The sequence below is a fragment of the Poecilia latipinna genome, unplaced genomic scaffold, assembly GCF_001443285.1.
Source record: "Poecilia latipinna isolate Pla-1442-1.1 unplaced genomic scaffold, P_latipinna-1.0 Scaffold645, whole genome shotgun sequence".
NCBI classification, from domain to species: Eukaryota; Metazoa; Chordata; class Actinopteri; order Cyprinodontiformes; family Poeciliidae; genus Poecilia; species Poecilia latipinna.
In genome coordinates this window covers 211,647-223,169 of record NW_015113261.1, presented here as the reverse complement: position 1 = coordinate 223,169, position 11,523 = coordinate 211,647, and the positions used below count along the sequence as shown (strand labels likewise).

At 36.0% G+C, this 11,523-nt stretch overlaps 1 protein-coding gene across 4 annotated transcripts in view; it reads right to left on the bottom strand.

The window, feature by feature from the left end:
- Nucleotides 1-2,776: 2,776 nt before the first annotated feature.
- Nucleotides 2,777-11,523, bottom strand: part of LOC106954299 (uncharacterized) — an 18,153-nt gene continuing 9,406 nt past the window's right edge. For 2 of the 4 annotated variants that reach the window (XM_015043685.1, XM_015043688.1), the window contains exons 9-18: nt 11,114-11,232; nt 10,396-10,557; nt 10,218-10,331; nt 9,301-9,383; nt 8,984-9,077; nt 6,739-7,612; nt 6,202-6,356; nt 4,807-4,891; nt 4,505-4,706; nt 2,777-3,462 (exon numbers count right to left, since the gene is read on the bottom strand). In XM_015043685.1, the coding sequence (XP_014899171.1) occupies nt 2,974-3,462; nt 4,505-4,706; nt 4,807-4,891; nt 6,202-6,356; nt 6,739-7,612; nt 8,984-9,077; nt 9,301-9,383; nt 10,218-10,331; nt 10,396-10,557; nt 11,114-11,232 (2,377 nt within the window). In that variant the 3' untranslated portion in view covers nt 2,777-2,973. The remainder of the gene's footprint in view (nt 3,463-4,504; nt 4,707-4,806; nt 4,892-6,201; nt 6,357-6,738; nt 7,613-8,983; nt 9,078-9,300; nt 9,384-10,217; nt 10,332-10,395; nt 10,558-11,113; nt 11,233-11,523) is intronic. The other 2 variants (XM_015043687.1, XM_015043686.1) reach the window with 2 other exon arrangements.

Sequence of the window (11,523 nt, the reverse complement as noted above, 5' to 3'; positions counted from 1 at the left end):
ACAGTCTGTGCTGGGGGAAAAGCTTATGGGTGACAAGGAAATTGGTGCCGAACAACAGAGGAATCATTAAATCAAGTAGTTTCAGCACATCAGAAGTTATTCAGATATTATTTTCTTGTGACAATATTTTAAATAATGTTAGTTTCAGGTATTTTGGGTAGCAAATTGTATAAAAATTAACATTTTTATAACTGTTACTGGTAACTAAAACTGATAGTTTTTGATCAAATGGGCTCACAGACGTTTTATCCAACCTAAACTTTGTGGTAATGGCAGTTCACAAATCAATTTACTGTCATGTGATCATACTGACCTCTGCAGGTTGCATCTTGGTCACTACTGTGCGTTTTTAACTATTGTACTCTTCATTCAAGATGTGATCATTTCTGCTGCTAGTTTATTTTCTTTCCTCTTTTTAACACTCACCTTTCTTCAGTACATTAGGAAAACAAAGCCAGAATGTATTCATTTATTTAGATTAGATTAACTGGTTTCTCTAAATTGTAGGTGAGTGTATGCATTGTTGTCTGCCCTGTTTGTCTCTGTGTTGCCCTGTGATGAAATGTCGATCTGTCCAGGGTCTTACCGCCGCCTCTTGCCCAATTACATACTGGATTTATATTTATAAAGTTAATGTAGCTGTTGAGAATAACCCGTACCTGCATGAAAAAGTTAAAAACCAGACATATAGATCTACAGAATACAAAGTCACATAACAACCTAATATGAAAACAGACTAAACTTTAAGTTGTTTTAGGTCAGTTATGATTACTAAAATATTTGTGTATGCTAAAATGGGAGAGAGATGTTTTCAGGTTCTTTTCAAACTTCCTTCAATTTCAGAAATGGACAAAAAAAAAATTAAAGGTAACCTCATGAACAGGTTAAAATAAATCAATAGGCTATAAAAACACATTACTTACATTTTCTGCACAAAATCATAATGAAACTGCATTCTAGTCCGTTATGGTTTTAGCTGTTTTAAGGGCCCTTCTCACTTTAAATCCAAGTAGGCTCCTGCTGGCCACGCCCCAACTCAACGTTTACGTAACCGAACATCTTTGAAAAGGAGAAGTTTCTGAATGGTAAGTCAGCAACAAAACACTCGTCTTTTCTAGTACAGCGCGTGCAGCGGCAACACCACGAACGTGGTGGAATTCTTCTTGTGTTGCTAGGTGACGGGCTGGGTTCGGCTGAGGTTGCCAAGTAACGGCGCAATTTTCCTCGATTGTGTCTTCAGATTTCGTCAGTTATGCCGACTTTGTTGACTTGTACTTCGCTAAAACCTCCCATTAAACATGAAACATTCAGTCAACACTTAGGGTGTAATGTCTGTTTATTGACAGTGACCCTCCTTTGGTAAACAAAAATATCTCGTAACAGTCAAATACCTTGTTATAAAGAATGAGGATGAGATGTCATAAGTAAGGATTCCTTGGCTGTTTTACTAAACACAAAACATTTAAAGGACTTTACTTGAACTATATACAGATACAATAAAGAATAAATACATTTAAAAAAAAAATTACTTTCAAAGACAAAAAGATTCGTGAAAGGAACCAGGATATTTATCCCCAGGGTGCAGAAATGAAAAAATAGAAAACTGCTTTACCCAAAACAAGTTTTACGTACTAAATGCATCCTCCATTTTTATTTTCCTTCATTATATCGTTCAGATTCATTAATGTCATGTTGTTTTTTCTTTGTTTACCACTCATGATTTATTGCCAGTCAGCATCTAAACAACACTTAGCATCTCTGAGATGAATAATATACTACTTTACCCTTTCTCATCAATAATCATAGCACTGCAGAGACTATAAATACATACATATAACACTGGCAAAAAAAGAAATAGGCTACTTAAAAAAAAAAAAGTCATGCGTGTTCGAGTAGAGGGAAAATAGGATGAGGAGGTAATATCTTTCAAATTAACATCAAGTTTTCATCTAATAAATCTAATGATTGTACTGATTGATGCTGAATATATTTAAAATATATCAGAATGTGTCTTTGTATTATTGTTTTGTACATTCTTCTGAAAATTTTTACTTTTGGGTTGACGATGAGCAAAAAAGCAGACAAGATCCAAAACAAAAACCTTGAATACACTTCAGAAAGTCTGAACAGTTGTGCGTGTGTGTGTGTGTGGTTAAGAGCTAAATAAACTAAAAAAGACTAAAATATGTCTAAAGATGTACAATATGTAACTTTTAAACCAGCAAATCAATTTCTCAGCATGAATTAAAGTAAACATGTTTTCTATGTGAATACAATATAATTAGGGCTGCAACTAATGATTATTTTAGTAATCGATTGTTCTATCAGTATTCTGATGATTAATTAATCTGGTTAAAAAATTGGCACATTGTCCATTTTTTTATTTAATGACAGAAATCTTTTTTATACAGTATAAAATACATTAAAAGATGCAAATACATAAGTAAAATAAATATTTTATTGCCTACAATGGCAATAAAATATTTATCGATCATTTGTAGTAAACGATGCTTCTGCAGCTAAAAAATACTTCTATCAACACGTAAAAGCTCTGCGCTTTCTGCTTGACTTATCAGTACAGTGCAGGTATATCTTTATTTTTTGGATTAACTGATTCATAACTGGGCAGCAAAAGGTGCTTAATAGATTTTTTTTTTTACACAATTTCAATCAGATGAAGCAAAAACTACGTCACTTGAGGAGATTTATCTTAAATGCAAAATGTATTAATTTTTTGTACAGTTTACTGCTCTGAATATGTTGTTCTTTCAGCAAATGGCCGTTTTTGAGCCTGTATACTCCAGTTAACGATTAATCGATTACTTAATTGGTTGACGATTATTTGAATAATCGGTTAATCACCACTAATACGATTGATTAATCGTTTCAGCCCTAATACTAAGTATTTAAAGTTTGCTTATGATAAGATACATTTACTTGCAGTCTCCTCCTTGGTCAAACATCTGTCTGAAGCTACTTACTCTGATGTAACCTGGCCGTCGATCGATCATCGTTCTCTCGGCTGTTGAACAACGGAGGACTAAACAGCGGTGCAGTCACTGAGGCTGAGTTCGAAGCTGAGTTGATGTGAGTACTGCTGCTTACTGCCGTTGAAGCAGAGGCTGCAGGATAGACCTGGACGTCAACAGCAACAGAGGTGAGGCCCAGAGAGACGTGGTGAGAGACGAGCAGAGGAGGGCTGCCATGTGAGATGCTGAGGCTGTGGTGGATGGGTGCGGCACAAGGCTCTGCGCTGCGCAGCGTCAGAGAGGAGTGCAGAGCGTCTTCTCGTCTGGAGGGCGGGGATGGGGAGCGAGAGGGTAAAGAGGATGGAGGGGGAAAGGCGTCCTGGCATGGGCTGTGGTTGTCCCCTGAGATGCTCGTCCAGTCCTCAGTGGTCTGCAGCTGGATGCTGGGCTGCGACAAACTGCATCTTTTATCTTCCTCCAGCGATGAGTCAAACTGAAAAATACGGAAGATGATCAGGGCCATTAAAAAAAAAAAAAGAATTTTGACTTTAATCTCAGAATCAAAATTGTTGAAATTGTTTATGCACCATCAGGCAAATCTATTCTTAAAACTAGAAAACAAATCTACAAAATACATTTGGGACAGGCAAAAAAGTGAAGTCTTACCAACATCATAATTAAGATACACCTGAGAATTTTTGGTTATTTTCATTTTGACATAGACAGACACAAAATTAGATTTAGAGTTTAAAGTCAGAATTATTTTTTTAAATTGTTGGTCCTAATCCTTTTCCATAGAAAAGGAGTAAACTGGATCCTTATAGTTATCTTAAAAATGGGGAAAAAAGAAAAAGAAATCCCCAAAAAGTTTTGATGATTTTGTTGGAGGGGAACTATTATGTTTTTGTATTTCCATTTGGGTCTCAACTGCTTCTAAAAACACCGAGCCGATTTTTGGCAATTGGTGTCTAGAAAATTACCCGTTTCAAAAACCTCCTGATTGTTAAGTCACAATATGCCTCTTTCTAGCAACCCCAGTCACACCCAGCCCCTTACCTAGCAACCCAAGCGGAGCTCCAGCATGTTTGGTCAGCTGGTTTTTCCACTGTATGCGCTGTACAATGGCTGATGGAAAAGACAAGTGTTTTGTTGCTGACTTACCGTCCAGAAACCCCTTGCTGCATTTTTGTTCATTGTGCAGGAGGCTCTACTTCTGCTTTTCAAAGATATATGGTTGTATAATTGCACATCTGTTTGCAGCCATTTCCACATGCGAGTGTAAACATTGAGTTAGGGGGTGTGGTCAGCAGCAGACGCCCTAAAACATCTCATTATGAAAGGAGCTCAAAATAAGCAGAACTGAAATCAGACTAAAATCTCATAATCTAAGAATGATTGTGTAAAAATTGTGAGGAACATATTTTGTGCGGCCCACAGATCTAACCTGTTCAAGAAAGCCTAATAGGTTCCCTCTAATTTCCAAACCTAATGCTGATCAAATTAGTAAAATTAATTTCACATGTGGGATTTCAGACCTTGGTGTCAACAATGGGCTCAGGATGAGTCTCCACAGTCACCGAGTAGTGGTCCACTGCGGGGTGGCAGACATCTTGAATCTCCTCAAACGTTGGCTCCATCTGCACAATGACCAGGCTGGGCCCTGGAGGTCGGGCCCGTGTGTCTGACGTGTTGGGGCTCTGCTCGATCACGGTGACAGAGTCATCGTCCTCAAAAGCTCTGTACACACATACAGCTGATGTTTAAGTTACGTTACGTTTGTTTAAGATCCTCAGGACTGCCTTTCCCATATTTTTGTGTTTTGTAGTTTTATATTCACCTGTTTTCATACGTGTGTCCAGCAGCCTGGCAGTCAGCGTGTCTCTTTGGGACTCCAAGATTCCTTTGAGCTGCAAAGGATGTGGCTAACATTAAATTAAGAGAGTTTTTGTTAAGTTTGCTTAGACGATAAGCTAATTTAGCCAATTTTTTCAACATGAAAAAAATAAATAATTGAATAAATAACAGCCGAGTTGTTTATGATTAAATGACTTTGCCAGTAACAAGAGCTAAACATTGAAAGTTGCTTTATTTAGCTGCTTCAATGTTTTCCACGTTTTCCAGTAATAAAAAAAGCTAGTTTAGCTAACTTGGCTAACTAAAGTGAGTTTGGTAATTGGGTTTTCCTGTTTCACATAAGATGTTTTGTTTTTTTATTAGTCTTTAATGTAACTTTTAAAAGCTATTTTGACAAGTTGGTAGGAAAAACTAAACAGGTGAAAAGCTTAGTTTTAGTTTATGTTAGCTTACATTAAATAGGCTAAGATAAACTAATTTAGATAAGTTTTTGGTAAAACAAAAACAGGAAAGATGTAGAGATTTAATATTAAAATTGATTTAGTATTAAAAGCACCTGGATGATATTTAGCTTTAAGAGATCGTTAAACCTTTATGTGAAAAAAGTTGTTTAACCAGCAAAAGCTAAAGGGACTTTGCCAAGTCAGCTAACTTTTCTTGGCTCATATAAAAACATGTTTAAAAGTAGCTAGCAGTTTTTATTTGAAACTTATTTAGCTTTCTATGAAAAAGCAGAAATTTACCTACATTTAGATTGTTTTAGGATAAATAAATTAATTTAGCTAATTCTCTTATTTCTTAAGAGTATCAACACAAGAGTATTAACATTATCTGGGATATTTTACATAATACCGTCCCTCCATGACTTTTAAAACATTAATGTCCGTTTCACATCAAGACAAGAGTTCAGCTTATCAACCTGTTACTGTAAAGTATAGACAGCTAATTTGTTAGCATATGTTGTGTGAAGCAAGCCAATTTTTAGGTAAAACAAAACTGCTTTTTTTTTTTCATGCAACTGTCAGATATATCTTGTTGCTGAGTCAAAATACAGAATTGAAAGTGAGAAAAATTTTGAATGACAAAGTTAATCTCCAGACATAAATCTTGAAACCTTTTCATTTAAAAAGAATTTAAAGGATTATTGTTTTAGTACATATGTGCATGTATTGCAAATCACTAATACAACTTAATAAATTTTAAGTTAATATACTAATGGCATTTGAAATAATGCTACTTGTCTTTTGACATGTAAACACAATGATTTCAATGTGTTGTGAACGCAAGAAAACTGGTCTTGATCTGCTAGTTTTGTGGGGGAAAAAAATCTTCATTTTTCAGCCAACTAGGACAATCAGAAAATAAAATAATGTGCTACCTGCTCGACCCGGGGGTAAAGGTTCGTTCTTCTGGACGACTGAATAAAAAGTGACGGTTATGAAGATGAAAGCCAGGGATATGCCGACTCCAACCACAATGGGGATGTCGTGTTTCTCAAGAGCAGGCAGCCATGATGGCGACTGTTGTGTTCCTCTGGGAGAGAATAAAAATTAGACTTCTCGCACAAAAAGCAACTTCAATAATAATTTGATACATTTTAAACTAATCTGGGACTTTTTAGCTTATGCTTACAGGAAGTAAGCATTTCTTGTAATCTTTGAAAATGGTTTTAAATTAAGAGTACTCTAAGCATTCGATAAGTGTTTTAAATATTTTCTGTTTTATATATTATGCTAAGCATATTTTGAAGTGTGTTTCTGAAAAATAAGGAATGCAGCTGAAGGAACAGTCATAAAAATGAGTAAAAAAGCATCAAAAATTTAAGAAAAAGTGGAAAACTATTATTCAAGACCATTTACTTCTATAGATTTGATTTTTATCAAAAGATTAAATAAAAGCTGCTTATTTCACCCACATGGGATCGTTGCTGGTCATTGGGGACTGGGAGGTGTTCCTCTTTTTCCAGTCTGTCAGCTTTGTGCTGTTGGATGGTCGATCTTTCTGCGTGGAGGTCAACCAGTACACATGACTGGTGTTTACTGGGTCTGATACTGGGTGGTGCTGTTGAGATGATCCAGGGTTTAACGTTGCTGCTGTGGGTCGATCATCAAACTGTAATGGCGGAGGTTTGGTGATTAAAGATGGTGGAAGTTGCATGTCGGGGCTTTCAAGATGAAACTTTGGGAGAAAACTCATTGTTGTGGCAGGCCGGTGAGTTGTTTGTTGGGGAGAAGCTGAAAAGTGCAAAGCAGTTGGTTTATTTGGAGAAATCTGTGATGATGTCTCATTTTTGGAGAGGATATTCCGTTGGTGGAAAGAATGGGGTTTCAAATGAAACGATTCCCCTTCTGGAGTAACTTTCACTGAGGGTTTAATTTTAATCTGGGAAACAGAAATCTGTGTTGGCACTGGTGTTTCTGACTCCATCAGTTTGTCTTTTAGATTCACTGGAGACTCGTTATTTTCTGTAGATTGCAGAAATTGATGTGGTGAAATCCTGACCCTGAAACCCTGACTGGTAGCTGCCGGCGTTGAACTGAGGGGTCGACTAGTTGAGGCTAAATGTTGATCCTTTTCCAGAGGAAGTTTGGGGTTGAGATGTCCTAACAGGAAGTTTGGATGCGGCGGAGGCGGCAATATTGGAGGCTGCATCTGCGAAACAACAAGCTGCTGGGCTGGATGGGTCACTTCCTCCAAAATCTGATCAGGCCTCGACGGCGGTGCCTTTAACTCTGCTGGGAATTTTCTTGAAAAAGCTGGAGACGTGGTCGTGTTGCTGCAGCTGAAACCTGGAAGAGTACAGAAAAATGTTTCTCTTTTATTGATTTGTGAGATATAATTAATCATGAAGGAAATGTTCACCTGTTGGTTTTTACTGAAGTAAAAAGTTTTGTTTTTAATACTGGTTGGAAAAAAAAAGAAATATCAGATTCTCAAAGCAGTAATCATTCATCAATGAGATATAATATGGTTGCCAAAGCTTTGTTTAACAAGTTTATAAACAATTCTTGCAAACTTTAATGAGTGATGTATGGAAAATGTAAGTACACTATAAAAATAATCTCTAATTTACAGTAAAATACCAGCAGCCGTGGCAGAATTTTACCATAAAAATATGAATTTTAATGTATTTGTAAAGTAAAATCTGTATAAATATGAATTTTATCAGATTTATACAGTAAAATTGGCAACCACAGCTGACATTTTTTTATAGTGTACTTTTGGTTTAGTACACTTGAAATTTGACAAAGCTAACTTAAAAGTAACTTTTCAGCAAAATATACAAGTTTGTTTTTAGTCGATAATTTGTGAATATTGATTGAAAAGTTAAATTTTTTCACATTTTTCCTGTTTTAAGTGAAAACAATCTGCCAGTGAAAGTTGTACTCTTTGCATCTTTATTGAAGAATTACTAAAACCTTACACAAGCTTATACAAAGTTACTTTTAAGACAGTTTTGTCTTAAGGTGGACCACAATAGTTGCACTAAAACCTAGACCAAAAATACCGGGTAAGATTTTGTGTTTTGCAGATGGTTTAATGCATGTGCTGTTTTTTCTGTCAACACACTGTTCACCTAAAAGAGACTACAGTTTGATCTTTGTTGTCAGTTTTATGCTCATGAATATTTTTATTTAATTCTTTAGGGTCACTGCAGGCTGGAATCTGATCAAGCTGCAGCCTTTTGATTCTTTGTCATAAAAGTAAAGTTATTCAAACCAGATTTTTTACTTTGTTTAGCCTTTAAACTGAGAGGTTAAATCATTTCAAGAATAACGTGAAATATTATTCTTGTTTAATCTTTGTGTTTTTGATTTGCAATAGTTTTACTTATTGATTTCTTCCATTTACCAAAGTGACTAAAATCTGTCCAAATAATTTAACAAACACAATGAAACCAGGCAGGTGAGCATGATATGCTTTGTAACAACTTTGGTTTCAAAGAATTTGAAAAATTGAAGTTAAAAATCAAGGAAAAAACTTTTGCAAGTCGATGTCTTTAAAATCTTGAAGGAATGTTTTGTCTCTGAATCGTAACCATTCAAAAAGATTAACTTCACACCCAGAAAAAAAAACAAAAAACAAGCCAACAATCATGCTAAAACTGAAGTAGTTACTGTTACCTAAAGAGCTACAAAAGTTTTTCTGCAAATACATACATGTTAACTTTTTCTGAGCCATCAGATGGGGATGATGAGCTGGTCGAAGGTTCTGCTCAGCTGAAACATGATGATCCTCGCCAACATTAGAGCTCTTAGAAATACCAAAACAAAGGATTTCATGAGAACAAATTCATTTGATGCTGAAACACCATTAATCACAAATGTATCAAATGGATGAAAGGCCACAAATGTCACAAATGTTGCATGTTATAGTGATAAATAATGAAATGTCACCATTTATGAAGATTTGCTGAGAACTTAAATGATGCATGAAAAGCAAATAAACAATCTGCTCAATGATTTTCCACACAAACCTGAGGAAATGTTTTCACATCTTTACTCACAGCAGACAGAATCAGTTTTGTGTGTTTGTCTCTAGAAGCAGGACGATCTTCAGCTTAGCAACAAAAACAGCATCAAGGAGAATCAGAAACTCATGCAGAAATCCATCTTCAGCTCACTTATCTGGCATGTTTTTGCAGAGTTAATCTGTTTTTCAGTTGCACCTTTAGTAGTAACCATTTAGATAGTTTATTTGATCCAAATCACACAATAATAATAGTTCATCAACGCTCCAACTGCAACCAATGAGATTCAAAACCAAGTGAAAGAGAGATAATTCATAAGTGTTGTATTGATTGACCCTTCAGTGTTCATTACAAATAAACGATTTCCGCTCTTTATAGCTTTAGTATAAGAAATATTTACTGAATTGGTGAATATTAAATCACCAATATGAAAGTTTCAGATTTCAAGTAAAGCTTTGAATCATTCTCTGTTTTAATTCCCTTTTAATCTGTATTAACTGCTGCCTTTTCATTCACATATAATTGTGCGAATTGTAATTATGAAAATAAATTTGCTTAATGCAAACATGGAAATTTTTGACAAAACATTTTTAGATAAAAAGTTTTTTGTGCTGGGATGGGGTCGTTTTTCAGCTGCGTCAAAATTTATGTATTTCAATAAAACTGCAATAGAAAATCTTTTTGTAATCACATGACTCATGTGACCAACAGCAGGATGTTACTACTGGCTGAAAAGACAAAAAAGACGACAGGAAGTAGGAGGATGAGGCACTGCATGTTTTTTATGATTTATTGAGTGAACAAACTTATTCACGTGATTTTAATTAATGGAAACACTGCGATTGCACTTTTTTTTTGACATTAGGGGAATATCGATATAGCATTTGCAATGGAAAGCAGCTTCTGATGAGGAATAAACACACCTGTGACAACGAGGACTGCATGTCTCTGATGGCGTCCAGCTCCGTTCTCAGCAGTACAGACGAACTCTCCTGCATCCGAATGCTGAACTCTGGAAATGTGCAGGGCTCCACTTTCTGCATCAAGCATAGCTGACATGTAGTTACATCCAGGCTGAACCAGGTCACATGCAGGACTCACCGTCAACATGTCTGGTTTCAGTGCGGCTGATGGGAGAGCGAGTCTCCGCTCTGGTCCAGCTGTATGTGATGGGCTGAACCCCAACAGCTCTGCAGGGCAGAACCACTGATGACCCGATGGTGCTGCTCACTCTGCTTACAAAAGTCACAATAATGGGACTCACTGGAAATAAAGAAGAAAAAGAATCCATTGTGTACATACGACTACTCCAAGTATAATTGCCCAAACAAAACGTGTAATATTTTGAGTTATTTAATGTCCATGTTTGACTAATTTATCTTTTCTTCTTCAATGTGAGCTGTAGTGGAATAGTTAAAGAGATAAATCCTGAATATGTAACGATTAGGGCTGAAACTATTAAACTGATTAATCATGATGAGCCAATTATTCAAATACTCGTCAACTATTTTAGTAATCGATTAATCGTTACCTGGAATATAAAGACTCAAAAAGGCCATTTGGTGAAAGAACAACATACTCAGAGCATTAATTAAGCAAAAACTGCACAAAAATGTATATTTTATGCATTTTAAGACAAGATGAAGATGAATTGATTATTGATTTGTGGCCAATTGTGCTTCATACCCAGAAAAATGTTTATTTAGTTTATTGTGTCACAACATCATCATGAATGTAGACTTGACTTATCTTGGATTTAAGAACCTCTGTTAGATATAAATTCAGTACTTTATAAATATAAATATAAAGTAAGTGTCACCAGCAACTCTCAGCAGGGCTGTGCTGTGGCTTCTTCCCAAAACGTTGGAGGCTTCACACACGTAGACGGCCTCGTCGTAGATCCTGGCTGACTGGATGTAGAGCGTAGCATTTCTCTGACTGGATGAGAGAGGCACACGGTCCAAATGAACTCAATAAGTAAGAAATTATATTTTTCACATACTCAAGCACTGGATACAACGTTAGAGAAAAAGCAGATCAATACTGTAGAAGACAGCTTTAAGTTTGCTTCCTTGAACAGGTTGGGACAGATCTATGGGTTACACAATACATGTTCATTTGATATTTTGCACAGATTCATCCTTAGATAATGAGATTTTAGTGCCATGAGATGTTTTTGGGCCTCTTGTCACTTTACATCAAAATAAGCTGCTGATGGCCACGTCCCCA